General features: G+C 39.1%; 1 protein-coding gene across 8 annotated transcripts in view; it reads left to right on the top strand.

Moving 5' to 3' along the window:
- The window catches only part of LOC120425707 (ras-specific guanine nucleotide-releasing factor 2-like), a 420,283-nt gene that overhangs the window by 67,821 nt on the left and 334,992 nt on the right, over positions 1-17,470 (top strand). For all 8 annotated transcript variants that reach the window (XM_052709837.1, XM_052709833.1, XM_052709838.1 and 5 more), the window contains 4 exons: positions 5,937-6,005; positions 6,219-6,386; positions 11,382-11,488; positions 11,764-11,911. In XM_052709837.1, coding sequence (XP_052565797.1) covers positions 5,937-6,005; positions 6,219-6,386; positions 11,382-11,488; positions 11,764-11,911 — 492 coding nt within the window. The remainder of the gene's footprint in view (positions 1-5,936; positions 6,006-6,218; positions 6,387-11,381; positions 11,489-11,763; positions 11,912-17,470) is intronic.

The following is a 17,470-nucleotide window of genomic DNA, read 5'->3' as shown; positions in this document are numbered from 1 at the left end:
GTCCTTGGATGACCCAGTACATCCCAACAGATCAGCAAAGTAGTCTACCATGCTCACTGAAGCTATGCGGGTATATTCCGGGGTCAAAATCCATCGACCTCTTGCTTGTTACGGTGGTAGACCCACAGATCTTAACTCCAGGGAGTCCTTGGATGACCCAGGACATTCCTACTCATCAGCAAAGTAGTCTACCATGCTCACTGAAGCTATGCGGATATGTTCCGGGGTCAAAATCCGTCGACCTCTTGCTTGTTACGGTGGTAGACCCACAGATCTTAACTCCAGGGAGTCCTTGGATGACCCAGGACATCCCTACACATCAGCAAAGTAGTCTACCATACTCACTGAAGCTATGCGGATATGTTCCGGGGTCAAAATCCGTCGACCTCTTGCTTGTTGCGGCGGTAGACCCACAGATCATAACTCCAGGGAGTCCTTGGATGTCTCAGATCATCCCAATAAGTTGTTACAACAATGCACTGTAGCCTACCGCACTCACTGAAGCACTCTGGGTAGGATCCGTTGTCAAAATTTTGAAGTTTCAACTTGTTTCTTCGGTTGGCCTGCTGCACAAAATTTCCGGAAGTTTCGGATGGACTAGAACATCCCAGGTGTTCCAAAACCATGCTAAAATGTTTTTATAACATGACTGAACAAAATACTATTGATACATTTTGAAAATTCTCCGACAAATTACGAAATCCCAAAGATTCTTAATTTAAGTCATATTCTCAATTTAAGTCATGGACATTCTTTTTTTAAACGATTCTCGAATTAAACACCCCCATTTCGTTGTGTAAATCAAGAATATGGTGTACAGCAATTCCCCACGAAAACAGCATGGAAAAAAACAAAAGTGCTCGGATCGGGCTCAAAATTTTTCTGGGGGTTCCCTGGCCGAAATAATTAGACCCGTATTTTTTTTTTGGCCATTAGGGTGACCTACGCCGTGTTAGGGTGGTCTGAAAAGGGCCATTTTCGTCGATTTACGCAAAAACCACTTTTTTCGAAAAATCATAACTCCTCGCCATTTCAACCGATTTCAATTGTCTTATACGCAAATGAAAGGTGATAAGTTGGCCTTTAAAAGAAAAATAGAAAGAAGTTTTAAAAATCTAGCCTAACATATGAAAAGGGCGTATGAAACTTTAAAATGCCGTTTTGACGGTGTCTGGACCAAAGAGCCTATGTCTGGAAATATTTTTTTCGGATTCCCCGGACATTTTTACATAACATACTAAAAAATGGGAGGAGTTCATTAACAGGATTCCGAGATATGATTTTTTGAAAATAAAATCAGTGTTTTTCGACGCGCCGCGCGCAAAAACTGTAAAATGGCGAAATTGGCAAAAAATCAACTTTTTTCACTAAAACTGCGATAACTTTAAAATTTCAGCCATAACCAATAAATGTTTGGGTACCAAAATTTTTGTAATTAAAAGACGCAACTTTTGGTACCCAGACATGTATAGGTCATCGCTGAAATTTTGAAGTTATCGCAGTTTTAGTGAAAAAGTTGATTTTTTGCCAATTTCGTCATTCTCCAGTTTTGCGCGCGGCGCGTCGAAAAACACGGATTTTATTTTCAAAAAATCATATCTCGGAATCCTGTTAATGAACTCCTCCCATTTTTTAGTATATTATGAAAAAATGTCCGGGGAATCCGATAAAAATATTTCCAGACATAGGCTCTTTGGTCCAGACACCGTCAAAACGGCATTTTAAAGTTTCATACGCCCTTTTCATATGTTAGGCTAGATTTTTAAAACTTCTTTCTATTTTTCTTTTAAAGGCCAACTTATCACCTTTCATTTGCGTATAAGACAATTGAAATCGGTTGAAATGGCGAGGAGTTATGATTTTTCGAAAAAAGTGGTTTTTGCGTAAATCGACGAAAATTGCCCTTTTTCAGACCACCCTAACACGGCGTAGGTCACCCTAATGGCCAAACAAAAAAATACGGGTCTAATTATTTCGGCCAGGGAACCCCCAGAAAAATTTTGAGCCCGATCCGAGCACTTTTGTTTTTTTCCATGCTGTTTTCGTGGGGAATTGCTGTATATATATATATACAGCAATTCCATTTGAAAAGAGCCTAAACCGAAAAAAAAGTTCTCCAATCGGGCTCAAAATTTTTCTGGGGGTTCCTCGGCCAAAATAATTAGACCCGTATTTTTTTGTTTGGCCATTAGGGTGACCTACATCTTGCTAGGGTGGTTCGAAAAATGGCATTTTTTGTCATTTTTCGCAAAAATCACTTTTTTCGAAAAATCATATCTCCGCGCCATTTCATCCGATTTTAGCTGTCTTAGACGCAAAAGAAAGGTGATGAGTTTGGCTATTTGGAAAAATTAGTAAGAAGTTTCTAGAATCTAGCTTACCATTTGAAAAAGTCGCATGAAACTTAAAATAGCGTTTTGACCGTGTCCCCGCATAAAAAAGTACCATATAAAAACTTTTTTTCATATGGTAATTGAACTTTAAACTATATTGTTACTACCATTTCCAAAAATGTTTGACTACTATTTTAGAAATGGTATTTATATGGTTGGCATGAATTTTTACTATCTCACAAATGGTTTAACCATCTGGCATAAGGGTGGTTAGCAATGGTAACCTTAAAAAACTCAGTACTATTTTCGTCAAAAAACTGTTTGTTGTATGGTAAATAAATGGTTTAAGTACTATTTGGCAAAAAGTAACCTTAAATCAAACAGTTCACAAATAGTTTAATATAGTTAAATTTTAATTTTGGGAAATTGAAAAACGATTTCACAAATAGTTACCATTTCTCAAAGTGTCATTGTATGATCCAATATGGTAATCAAATGGTAATTTTTTATTCGGGTCTGGACCAAAGAGCCTATGTCTCAAAATATTTTTATCGGATTCCTCGGAAAATTTCACATAACTTATCAAAAAATTGGCGATGTCAAACCGTACGTTTCGAAGATATGATTTTTTGAAAATAAAAACTGAGTTTTTCGACGCGCCACGCGCAATAACGGGAAAATGACGAAATCGGCAAAAATCAACTTTTTTCACTAAAACTGCGATAACTTTAAAATTTCAGCGATGACCTATAGATGTTTGGGTATCAAAATGTTCGTAATTGAAAGACGCAACTTGATATATAGAGTAGGAATGTCTTTAACATAGGTTTTTACTAGAGCATGAATATTTAATTAATTTCACCATATTGCCATTAGAATCAAGTTGGCCAAAACATAGCCATATGGAAATGACTGGCGAAAAATGCAATTATTTGATGAAAATTCTAACTTTTTAAAATAATTTTCATATGCCCTCCCTCTTTTTTCTAGGTATCTCAACAAAATGCTCAGTGATTTTTGTGGCACGTCATTTATGGTACATTGCACTGTTGAATTCATGTGATTTAATACAGGCTTTTGGTTTTCTAGAAGCGTCAAGTAACAAATGCTCTTTGCTCTATAATAACATTCAAAAAATCTTCCAGGCTACAATAAAACCATTTTCCAAACTGGATAGTTTCATTTGAGCTTTGTTGAGATCTTCAAGGTTTTTATAAAGTACACAATAAAACTATATTATCTTATGACACTTTTTGCTTTTTCTCTGCGTAACCTCCTAAAAGGGTCCATTTTAGCTTTATTGTTGATTTAAGTCAGCATCTAGGACTAAAAGGCATCTCGCATACATTTTCTCAAGAACTCTGCATAATCTCTTCAAAACTATAACAAAACTTAAATTGTTACTTGGGGAAGCTGTTTGTTGATAAATCACTATTACTCGAGTGTCCCAACCCCAAACAGTCATCCTTAATTTGGAATTTAGATTGAATATAAAGTTTAATAATAACTTAGTGTTAAAGTTTATAAAACATTGGAAATTCTATATAAGAGGCAGGTCAGGAGCGGTCGTGGCAGGATGGCTACGATGTTCGCTTTATAAACGATCTGCTCCCAACGAGAAAGTTCTGGACTCTATGATTTTTTAATGAATGAAAACCATGAAGCTCAAGACTGGGTACGATCCCTTGTTCTTAGGATCGGCAAGCAAAATGCTAAATGGTAGCTTGAGTTGGACTTAGACTGATATAGTTGAATCGAAGAATCGGACAATTTCATCAACGCTTGTTCACGATTTTGGGAACTAATTTTTTTTCCGTGTTATTTTTTATGTGTTTAAGTAGATAAAGGGACCGTGGTGTAGGGGTAAGCGTGATTGCCTCTCACCCAGTCGGCTTGGGTTCGATCCCAGACGGTCCCGGTGGCATTTTTCGAGACGAGATTTGTCTGATCACGCCTTCCGTCGGAAGGGAAGTAAATGTTGGTCCCGGACTAACCTAAAGGTTAGGTCGTTAGCTCAGTCCAGGTGTAGGAGTCGTCTCCCTGGGTCCTGTCTCGGTGGAGTCGCTGGTAGGCAGTTGGACTAACAATCCAAAGGTCGGCAGTTCGAATCCCGGGGTAGATGGAAGCTAAGGTGTAAAAAGAGGTTTGCAATTGCCTCAACAATCAAGCCTTCGGACACCTAGTTTCGAGAAGGAATCTCGCAATCGAGAACGCCAAGGCAATGCTGTAGAGCGAATAATTTGATTTTTTAGATAAAATGTGACAACTTTTGAGCAACAGGAACAGGAGGTTATGGACGGTTTGTTTTTGGCCAAGCTATGTTTTTTTTGTTGAAAAGTGGTGCTTGGAAAGAATTTAGAATGCACAAAAAACATTTGTAAATTTTGTCAAAGCGCTCCAATGGTTTCCAAGATATCATCGATTGTAATTGAGATCCAATTGGACAGAATTAGAAATACTTATTTTTGGTAATTTCCATTCTCATCAACCAAAGGTCTGAACAACAATGTCCAAAAAGGTAATGTGTTATGATTTTCTCAGCTTTAGAATATTTATTTTTTTCATAGGTGGATAAGGATGGACACTATTTTTATAAAACATGAGATGACTATATATATGGCTGAATAATTGAATGTCAAAATCGAAAAATTGCGAAAGTTATTCAAAAATAAGTAAATGAAGAAATTAATGATTCAAAATTGCTTATTTGGACTTAAAGAATTGATCAACAAAGCTTCATACAAATAGATAAATACAATGAATAGTCGATTCGCGAATTTCTAGAGAATTGCAAGAGTTTCAAGCAAGAAATCATCAGAAAAAAAACAAAATGAAGGGGTTATGCAATCTCACCGTCATGAAAGTTTGAAACTTGGCCTTGAATTTGTTATCCGACCAACTTTTTTGAGTTGGCAGAGAATAACCCAAATTGACTTGCACACGAGTTAACTGGACATGTTCGTATAAATGTCCCATTTGAAAAAAAAAGCAGCAAGATTTCCAGCAACTCTTCCTAGGAAATTCAGGATCTACTTTTCTGAAAGTTAAATTTTTACACTATTTTATGGCCACTATGCATTTGAACAATTTTTAGAGTTTTTTTTTAATAGGTCCTATAAACATATGAAAGACATAAGTTTATAGAACCTTTAAAAAAAAAAAAAAAAAAAAAAAAAACTCTAGATTTTCTCTTTTGTATTCCGGAGTATTTTCAACCCCTCCAGCAATGCAACGAGCGTCCACGTTTCGAAACGCTATCCGATTATGCCTTCGATCCTGCTGTTTTCGTTAATTGGATATTTTATTCTTCTTGGAAACCTCTGGGGCATGCCGTAATGATGGATCGCGTCATTATTAATTTGGCCACAAAGTTGCCACACAATCCAAACGGCTGAAAGGCAATTGATTAGATTGCTATTAATAAGATTTACGCTGGAGTTGGGTAATTTGGTTTACAAAAATTAATTCCAAAATGATTAAGCTTGTTAGTGGCGTAATTAGGCTTCTACGAACGCGTATTAAAATTCCACCCAATTGAGGCAGTAAATATTGCAAAATTTAATTCGCACTAATTTGCATTCCGTTTTCCGTTTAATTTTTCAGCATGGCTACTTGCACAAACGAACAGCGGACAACAACAAATGGCAGATGCGGTGGTTCGTCCTGTACCAGGTGAGTTTTCCCCATTCGGGAAGGTCAGTAACGACTGCACACACACGCCGTAACACGGGGGTCCAGGTTAATTATGCATTTCCCGTGCTGAAAAATGCTTCATTTCCTGTGCCATCAGGGTTGACCCTGGCCAGCGAGAAAAAAAAAACGGTCAATTTAAAATGCAAATGGAAATTTCCTTTAATGAATCGATGTTGTTCCCCCCCTTCACAGAACTTGCTGTTCTACTACGAGTCGGAACAGTCCAGCCGGCCGTCCGGGCTGATCTTTCTGGAAGGATGCTACTGCGAACGGCTTGTTTCAGCCCCCTCGTTGTCCGGTCCGCCGATCAGCAGTGGCGGCGGACAGGGCTCCAAGGCCATCAAGGAGGAGAAGCTACAGGTGAGGGCGATTTTCGTGGAACCATGAATCAGAGCGGTGAAATTTATGATACATTAGATCAAACGCTTGAGTGGAAATTTTCCAATCCAGATTTTCCTGGAAACTGGAAATCTCTTTCAATAGAGCAATAAATTTTACTTGGTTTTGCTGTTGCACAACCATTCCGCATGATTGCAATTGAACTGCATCAATAAAGCAATTGGCTTCAAGTTCTTTGAAATTGGAAACCGTTTGAAGTTTGAGTTGCTGAGTTTTTTAAATGGAGTTTTTATAGGAAAGGAAAAAAGAAGCCAGGATAATGCTGAAGTTACGCAAGAAGTGTTGAATGTCGCAAACTTTCAATCAATGAGAATGTCAACTTCTGAGAAATGGGATACTCGTTGCTACCACAGCAGCAATTATTGGGAGGGAATCTTCCAATTGCTCTTTAAAAGTCATGAAATATTCACTTACAAGAAACTAACAAAAATGTGTGTTCAAATCCTTGAGTATGAATCGTGAGGGATTGATTATTGCTTGCATATTTTATTTTGTATCGGAACATGAAATAAAAAAATGTTTTTACCTTTACTTTTAAAAATAATTTACGTTGGGGGGTTCCATTCATGATAATTTGCCCTTTTTCCTAGTTAAGCGCTTGAATAAAAACTTTGAACTGCTCATATTTTAAACTTTGTTGCATTTGATAAAAAAAAACTAACCCAAATAAGTCAATTGAAAAATTCTCGTAAGTTTTACAAATTGTTTCGAGATTTTCAAATTTGTAATTTTCATTAGGATGAAACTTTATCCATGTATTCGATGTGTCAAAAAAGCAATTTTGCGTGATTGTTTTCCCCGTACAAGTCTCCACGAAATTTTGCGGGCTGGTAATATAAATTGACATGTGAGTATTCGAAAGAGTCCTCTCGCGTGTTCATTCGTTCATTGGAACTGTTCATCCTATTGAGTGGCTTATATGGACAAATGACCGCCACTCAGTCACCGTACCATGGTGGCCGATACGGCAAGGGCATGGTTCAATATGCTGAAAGTCTTGGGTTCGAGTTTCGGTACCAGTACTTTTTTTTTGATAGATGAACTTATTTTGAAGATGAACCCATGAGTAAAGTACTCTAGGTAATTTCGGGATTTATCCTCTCCGTCCGCACACAGTACCATTTTACTACCGAATCGTGCTCTTTATCCTCTCGTATGCCGATGCCCAGTTCTGGGTGTATCTTGAGAAGAAATTGTGATGATCTTCGGCAAATTTCACTAAAATAATGATAGGTCTTTTCAGAAAAATAGGTGCTATGAAAAAAATCCCCGTTTTCTTTATTGGACTGCCCATCATTGAAGAAACGGCTTTTATCCACTTTAGCAAAATCGAGATTGTTTTGACAAGAATGTATTACGGCATCTTCCAAAACTTGAATTTCACTAAACTAGTGCTTAGTTTCGGCTGCCGTTGCGAAAAACCAAACGACTAGTATCCCATTCCCCTTTGAAATTGCCGTGGTGAAATTTTGGTGAAAAACACAAAAAACGCGTATTTCTTCGGAATATCTTATTTGGTATAATAGCATAATTCTCAATCATGGGCAGTTGACTACACAGAAAAAAAAAATCATGGTAATATTACATCTGGGAAGGGGTACATCTTTTGTGTCAGAAAAAAGGTGTAATTTTACCTCTGGAAATGTGTAATTTTACCACTTTTCTGGTGTAATGTCACTTTTTCAGTCTAAATTGAGGTAAAATTACATCATACAAGAGGTAATATTCAACCTTCCAAAATTAAAGCTTCCAAATTTACACAATTTTTTTCTGTGTAGTTATAACTTAAAGTACAATTCGCAATATACGATTTTGCCCCGTTCCCTCTTCGATTTGCGTGAAACTTTGTCCTAAGGGGTAGTTTTGGTCCCTGATCACGAATCCGAGGTCCGTTTTTTGATATCTCGTGACGGAGGGACGGTACGACCCCTTCCATTTTTCAACATGCGAAAAAAGAGGTGTTTTTCAATCATTTGCTACCTGAAACGGTCATGAGATAGAAATTTGGTGTCAAACATTCAATATTACGCCCTTTTAAAATGTTAGCTCACCTCCATGTACGCACGAGTGCAAGCAGCAGTCAAGTGCTCAGTGCTCCATCGTTTTTTCGAAATTTTTCGCCGTAATTTACCGTGATTAGCCGCGAGTTTGCTCCAACAGCATGCCAAGGGCCTGCCGTGGCCGTGGCAGTTGAGTGCGGCCTCGAAAAACCCGCGAAGTTCGTCTACCGGCCGTGTGCAAAAAGGTAAACAAACCAACGCCGCGTCGTCCGCCATCGCGCCGGGGAGTGTGTGCGCCAAAGGATTCGACCCGAAATTATTACACGCTAATTACCGCGTCCAGGATCGCAGCCCTATTAGGCTCCGTTCAGCTACTTCCGGCAATCCGTCGACCGATGGCGCTTCAACATCCGCCAACATTCCGACCAGTAACAAGTTCGCGAGACTGAGTGACGAGAAAGCAACAACAACAACACCGACGGTAGCACTACCGACGACGACGACGATGGTCGTGCACGGAAGAAAGTGATTTCGCCAAAAAAAGTCATTACTCCAAAGGAACGACGACCACCACCAATTTTCGTTTTGGACACGTTGGCGGACGATGTTGACGAGCAGCTGGAAGGCCTCGTGTACTGCCTCAAAATAGGTAAATCGTCAGTGCAAGTGTTCACATTTGACCAAAAGAACTTTGACCTGGTTGTGGAGAAATTGAAGCGTAAAAACTTCAATTTCTACACATTCGACCCCGTGTAGAAGACCGCTGTTAAGATCGTCTTGCAGGGGTACCAAGACCGCCCGACCTCCGTCCTCAAGGAGCACCTCTCGGGTGTCGGAATAACGCCGCGAGACATAAAAGTCCTCTCGCGGAAGACAACCGTCACAGGTACACACACACTGTACCTGTTGTACTTCGATCGCGGCACCGTCAAACTTCAAGACCTGCGGCGGACTAAGGCGTTGGACGGTTTTTGGGTAAACTGGCGGTTTTACTCAAAAAATCCGACGGACGCAGCGCAATGTCACCGGTGCCAGAAATTCGGCCACGGCTCGCGGAACTGCAACCTCCGGCCCCGCTGCGTGAAGTGCGGTGAGTCACACCTCTCGGAGGTGTGCGCACTGCCACGAAAGGCGGACTTGGGGGAAAACGCAGAACAAACCAAGCCGCGCGTAAAGTGCGCGAACTGCGGCGGTAACCATACCGGTAATTACCGCGGATGCGTCGCGCGCAAGTCCTACCTCGAGGAGCAGGAAAAGAGGAAGAAGAAAGCTGCAGCGTCCCACCCTCTTCAGCGAAGTACGAGTGCAGCCGTTCCTGCAGCTGGCCAGCGAACGGTTCCAGCGGACAATTCAGCGTTCCCTCCTGGCTGGGGGCGATCGTTCGCCAGCGTGGTCGCTGCCGGTAGCGGCAATGCGGCCCAGCAAGAAGTTACCGGGGAAGATCTCTTTACCCTGCCGGAGTTCTTTGCTCTCGCGGGGGAGATGATGACGTGGTTTCAGAGCTGCCGTAACAAGGCGGAGCAATTTCTAGCCCTCGGGGAATTAATGATTAAGCACATCTATAAAGGATAAAAAACTGTTATCTAGTTTTAAGCTTTCTCTATTTCTATCCCCTTTTCCTAGCAAGTTTAGTAAGTTTTTTTTTTCTTAATTTTTCTTACTCTTGGCAACACCTTTATTTACAAGCAATAACTGTTCCAAAATGGATTATGATGTAACACACAGCTGAAAGGAACTCCAAAACTCTGTTTTGTACCTCAAAAGAACTTATTGTATCTGATTATTCACCAATAAAACCGAATTTGAATTTGAATAAAATGTTAGCTTTGGTTTAAAAAATCTGAAAATATTTTTTTCGAAAAGATCGCAAAATTTCACGAATGTTTCATATTTTAACATTGAAAATCTGACTATAAGTTGCTGAGATATCGACATTAGAAAATGGTGGGTTTTTTGGGTGAGACTTAGAAAACATCAATTTTCCTGTTTTTAAAACTTTTGCATGGCAATATCTCAGCAACTAAGGGTCGTACCAACAAAGTTTCATAGAACAAAATATAGAGAATTTTCTCAGCTTTACAAACATATTTTTTTCAGAAGTGGGAAAACATGTGTACTAATCTTAAAAAATGAAAAACTTCGACTATTTTCAAAAAAGTTACCTACAAATGGCTTTAACTTGAAAACGGTGCATTTTATCAAAATTTCACTACAGTACTTTTTGATTGCAAATTAGATTTTACACCGAAAAATGAAGTTGAAACATGTTTGCGACCAATATTTCGATTTTTTGAAAAAATCAGTATTGATTCAAAAATTCATAACACGGTCAAAGATTTTTTGCCCACTCTGGAAATTTCTGAAAAGTTGGCAAAAAAAAATTTTTTTTTGAAAAAGTTGGTCGTCGTTGATTATGGCCGTTGTTACAGCATTTTTCTATGAACAGCCCCCAATTTTGTATGAAGACTTGTATGAAATAACTTATGATGCAAAATGGCTTATTTGGCCATAACGAATCGATGAACAAAGTTTAATACAAATATAAAAATGTTATGAAAAGTCTATTTGTGAAATTCTGAGAATTGCTATGCTTTTTTTTCCGTTGGGTTTTGATAAAATTTATTTACGATTTATTACCATTTTACGATTAAATTTGTCTAGGATTGATTAAGGTCATAGAAGGTGAAAGAAAGTATTGAATCATATATTTAATCACTTATTTGTTTAATGATATGTTGAAAATAAATATGATATCATTCGAAAATATTGTTTTTTGTTGATTTGTCGTGGGGTTGAAGCATTTTTATTGGCTTCAGCAGAAATATTTTTTTCATACTTATCGTAGTGTGTGATTTCCAGAAATCAGATTGACCTGCCATGAACAACGTGGATGGCTTCAGGTTATGTTTTGCTCTAACAATGTTAATAAAATGTTTAAACATTCATTCTCATTCAGCACTGCTTTACCATCTGCTACCGTCGAGAAAACCAACGCCAATACGAACTGCGGGCTTCCACCGAATCAGAATGTTCCGCCTGGATCATCGCCATTCGAGAGGCAAGGTATGAGATAAACATTTTTACATTCCATGATTTTGTGTAAAACCCTCAACAATTGGACCTTTCCGTGTGCTTAACCCAATTTTCTAAACATCACTAACGAATCGCTCAAGAAGAGTACTTCATCTTCTTGTTCTTCTTTTAAGTATATATGCATGATGTACGACAACACATGTGCTGGATAGTGTCCGTAAATTATCCTCTCATTTTTTCTGTCTTCCCTTTTTCCAACCCCGTGCGGGTGCTGGTTCTCCCCCCCGGTCCACTTCAACAAACAGCTTCAACAAGCTCTTGCTGCAAAAGGAGGAACTGGAGCAGAAGCACGTCCACTTGCTGCAGGTCGTCGAAAGTGAGAAGACCGCCAAATGGCAGTACACTCAGCAGTGCGAAGAGCTCGCATCCGAAATACGCAAGCTGAGGGCAGAGGTGAGTATCCTCTGGTGTAGTAGTGTGTGTGTGTGTAGTTGTGGGTTGGGTTGGGGCAGATGTTTGCTCCCGCGGCGGCTCTTTCGTTGTATTCATACGTATATGTGAAACGTGAGAGCACACGTGTTGGGAATTGGTCTGTAATGTGTCTTTCAAGAAGGTAGCTGTAATTGGAGACTTTTGGGTCGTTGGACCTTTTTCCGAGAACTTTGCATTAGTTTGGTGCAAATTAAAGTCCTTCAAATAGATTATTTTTGACACCTAAAAGGTTGGTTCCTTAAGACTTCTTTTTGTTGAATTTAGCTGTTTTAATGTTTGACCTTGCAAACAATATCAAACACGTTTTGTTTGATTGACCATTCCATGCATTGTCCTGAAGTTTGTTTGAACTTGGTTGCAGGAGTCCCGAGTTATAATTACAAACGTTTACAGAAGTCGGACTTGTACGTGTGTCGAACGCGTTCTGGCCTGAAATCCCTTTGGCCAATTATCGCACTAACATCAATTTTCAGGCTGTGTCAAGATAGCACGATTGAAACTTCTTCATACACAGTAAAAAAATGTGTAAATTTGGAAGGTGTAATTTTGGTAGGTTGAATATTACTTCTTTTATGATGTAATTTTACCTCAATTTAGACTGAAAAAGCCACATTACTCCAGAATAGTGGTAAAATGACACATTTTCAGAGGTAAAATTACACATTTTTTCTGTCATAAAAAATGTACCCCTTCCCAGATGTAATATTACCATGATTTTTTTTTCTGTGTATGAAAAGTGAAAAGTGAGTTTTGCGGGTATTATTTTTGTTTATGTTGAGTATCTCAGGATTAAAACCGAATTTTGGGGAGCTGTTAAAGTCAAAGGAGACGTAAGCTGCACAAAATGGCGTTCTTATCTCAATTTGGCACAAAATGCACGTTTGACAAGTTAGCACGACAGCGACGTGATGTTTTATAACCAAATAGCAATTTTCAATTTTAATAGGGTTTTCTAACGAAAGCAAAACTTGCACACTCAAAGCGGGATGGTGGTTCGTTTTCCTCATAGTTTTTGGTTGTGTTAGTGATTTTAACTTCCTTCCCCGTAAATAAATCGCACAAGTTCATTATTGCGACAAGTTATCTGATGGACATTTGCTAAAACTAAGCCTGTCATTGAGCCAACAGAATGATACAACCCAGAAAAATTCGTGGTTAACTCAACATCGAATGTCTAGCGTCGATCAAACCGATCAGATTTGACGTTTGTTAACATTCCGTTAGAGTGAAAGAGATGGCATGCTTATCGCCATTCGAAAATGTTTTCCTCTCTATTTTGACAGCTGCAGTAAAAGTGTTCTCAGTCAGCAAGCAAGTTCGACAAATTTAAGTAAGTATATTATTTTCACACTTATCCTATTTCTGATCACCAAATTGTCCAATTTGCGCTTTGAAATTCTACAGAATCGAATAAGAAGAAGAAGCACCATGTCAGTGGCCGCGGCAACACTCAGAAAACAATTTCAATGAATATCACGTTAAAAATTAGAGAATTAAATTTTTGGTTGATTAAAAAATACAATGAAGTATAAAGTATGGCCCCGTGCTGAGTGAAAAACCAACTGCTGTCACTCCCAAAAACACCCAGTTCATTTTCTCAGTGAAAAATGTAGACCTGCATAGGACAGACTGTAGGACTACCATCTTGTTCGACGCAGTCAGATGGTGATCATACCATCGCTCTATCGTAGGACCACTATCACGCTGTTTTGAGACAGTTTCGTTAGACAGTCGAGCTTCGAACTGTCAAAATGAAGTACGTCCTACAGTAGTCCGACATCGTACTACATGGTTGTATGAGATGTCTAGCCCTTGTCGCCCTGGTTTATTTTGAGTTGTTGTCTATTTTTTTTATAAATAAAAGCAAAGTGTTTTGATTTACATTTGGGTTTATTCCATAACTTGTTTACAACACAATCATTTTTCTTACCCTGGATCGGTGTTCTTGCCGAAAATATTGATGGTCAACCAGGCAATCTGGAGCTGGAATCTGTGCCTTTGGTTTCCTCCTCTTACTGAGTGTTGCCGCGGCCACTGACATGGTGCTTCTTCTTCTTATTCGATTCTGTAGAATTTTAAAGCGCAAATTGGACAATTTGGTGATCAGAAATAGGATAAGTGTGAAAATAATATACTTACTTAAATTTGTCGAACTTGCCTGCTGACTGACAACACTTTTACTGCAACTGTCAAAATAGAGAGGAAAACATTTTCGAATGGCGAAAAGCATACCGTTTCTTTCACTCTAACGGAATGTTTACAAATGTCAAATCTGATCGGTTTGATCGACGCTAGACATTCGATGTCGAGTTAACCACGAATTTTTCTGGGTTCCAACTCTAAAATTTTCTTTAATTGAAAATGTTCGTCTAATCAACGCATTTCAATGATCAAAAATTAGTTGAAAATGTTTTTTTTTCGATTTTTTATGTCGAAGCCCGCCTACACAGCAAAAAATCCGATGGTAAAATCGCATGCAAAAGCATGCACATCACCTTTGTGAGAAAAAGCGTGTAATATTGTATGAGAAAACGTGTACACAAAAAGCATGTACCGAAGAAAAAACATCAGGTCTGCTCACCCCAAAAATAATATCAATCCGGCGAGAGTCAAATTTAGATTACCAAGTCCGCGCCCCAACTCACTCGGCTATTTCGCCGCTATGTAAATAGTTGGATACAGTTAACACAGTATGCAACGTACGGAAAACCTCCTGTTACATTGGCATAGGGACGTGGCGTTACATCGAGCTGCCATCTGCTTTTTTAAGTGCAAGAGTGGAAAAGTGCTGAGTCATAGTCTAAAAATAGACGGCGTCCTATCTCGCCCAGCAAAATGAAGTCGATAAAGTAGTCGGTTTCGATGCAGAAAAAGTGGAAAACGTGTTCTAAAAATAGCGACGCCATCCCCCTATTGATCCGTCTATTTTCATAGCGGCGAGATAGCCGAGTGGGTTGGGGCGCGGACTTGGTAATCTAAATATGACTCTCGCCGGATTGATGTTATTTTTGGGGTGAGCAGACCTGATGTTATTTCTTCGGTACATGCTTTTTGTGTACACGTTTTCTCATACAATATTACACGCTTTTTCTCACAAAGGTGATGTGCATGCTTTTGCATGCGATTTTACACAGAAATTTTTTGCTGTGTAGAGACTGGGTTCGGGTGAAGAAGGTTACGCATTTTCGATTAATAAAGCAGAAAAAGTACATTTCTAGAGTTTTTTTTGAAAAGGTCCTATAAACAAAATTTTCAATTTTTGCTTTTTGGGTGTTTTTAAAACCGCCTTGAGTCAGGGGTATTCAAAAACACCCAAAAAGCAAAAAGTGAAAATTTTGTTTATAGGACCTTTTCAAAAAAAACTCGAGATTTTATTGAATACAAAATCCAAACAATATTTTACGAATGTGTTCGATCTTATATTAAATAAACCATGTTTTTTTTTTTTTTTTTTTTTTTGTAATCTCGCCCATAATGGTTTAGATGAAAAGAACTGATTTCTTGATATTTTTCTCTACTTCAATTGAATTTGAAGACCCTATTCATAGCTTAACTTTTTTTTCCTGCATGCTACTTTATCAAGGATGTTTTTTATTATTCAATCATTTAAAATAAATAAGGCCCTTGCAAATCGAACCGGGGCAACATGGGGCACAAAAAATATTTTTTTCAAAAATCTTCAAAATTTTGATGGAAATAGAAGTCTGATCAACTGGAAACAATTTGAAATGCATTGTGCTGCGTTTAAAATTATATTTAGCATGTCTGGGATCGATCAAAAATATCTACAATTTTTGTGAAATTCTATTTTACAGTCATGCAAAAAGTTTTTTTCTTTGCCGAAACAAAATTTCTTTGATAATTCCCTTTTTTGAAAACTCATAATTGCGAAACAACTGGGCAGGTGCACTTCAAAACGCTTTTTTTTATTAGAATGCTAATACCATGGCTTGTTATTTAACTATTATTTTTTTAAATTATTATGACGTACTTGTGTCATCAATCATTTTTGACAAAGAACTTTGTCCTAAGGGCTCTATTCTGGTGAGGTGTCAATCCAGAAAAACGAAAAATGTCGCGCGTTACGAAAATGTTGCATGCTTGGTACTGCGGAAAAGGTCAGCAACGAATGAAGTGTGGCAACAATGGTGCAACATTCTCGCGTGACAGTTCCAAGAAAGCAGGAGACGAGGCAAAATTTGCACCATGTTGCCACATTTCATGCGGACTATATAAGCTAACAGATAGCTTCTGAACAATTTTAGTTTTAACCGAAAATCCGTCAGAGACGGATCGACGATGGTAATTTTATTGCTCACACACACATACACACATTGAAAGACACAGGTTGTGCACCAACTAGGGAGGAATTCTGTTCAAACGAATATTGATAGATCGGACACTCGAAAACCAGAATGATTTCAGGCATGGGGTTGGGACCAAACTGGTAGGATATTGGCCACACCCGGAGTGGCCATGGCTCTGAGGGAAGGTTCTACCGGGGGGACATTTATCGAACCATACGACTTGGGGCAATATGGGTATCAAAATTCATGATTTTTGATACTGGTGATGAAAATGGCCATTTTGACAGGATTGGCCACACCCGGAGTGGCCATGGCCCTGAGGGAAGGTTCTACCGGGGGGACATTTATCGAACCATACGACTTGGGACAATATGGGTATCAAAATTCATGATTTTTGATACTGGTGATGAAAATGGCCATTTTGACAGGATTGGCCACACCCGGAGTGGCCATGGCCCTGAGGGAAGGTTCTACCGGAGGACATTTATCGAACCATACGACTTGGGACAATATGGGTATCAAAATTCATAGTTTTTGATACTGGTGATGAAAATGGCCATTTTGACAGGATTGGCCACACCCGGAGTGGCCATGGCCCTGAGGGAAGGTTCTACCGGGGGGACATTTATCGAACCATACGACTTGGGGCAATATGGGTATCAAAATTCATGATTTTTGATACTGGTGATGAAAATGGCCATTTTGACAGGATTGGCCACACCCGGAGTGGCCATGGCCCTGAGGGAAGGTTCTACCGGGGGGACATTTATCGAACCATACGACTTGGGACAATATGGGTATCAAAATTCATGATTTTTGATACTGGTGATGAAAATGGCCATTTTGACAGGATTGGCCACACCCGGAGTGGCCATGGCCCTGAGGGAAGGTTCTACCGGAGGACATTTATCGAACCATACGACTTGGGACAATATGGGTATCAAAATTCATAGTTTTTGATACTGGTGATGAAAATGGCCATTTTGACAGGATTGGCCACACCCGGAGTGGCCATGGCCCTGAGGGAAGGTTCTACCGGAGGACATTTATCGAACCATACGACTTGGGACAATATGGGTATCAAAATTCATAGTTTTTGATACTGGTGATGAAAATGGCCATTTTGACAGGATTGGCCACACCCGGAGTGGCCATGGCCCTGAGGGAAGGTTCTACCGGGGGGACATTTATCGAACCATACGACTTGGGGCAA

This window comes from Culex pipiens, chromosome 3 (assembly GCF_016801865.2).
Source record: "Culex pipiens pallens isolate TS chromosome 3, TS_CPP_V2, whole genome shotgun sequence".
Lineage (NCBI taxonomy): Eukaryota > Metazoa > Arthropoda > Insecta > Diptera > Culicidae > Culex > Culex pipiens.
This window is presented reverse-complemented; position numbering and strand designations above follow the sequence as displayed.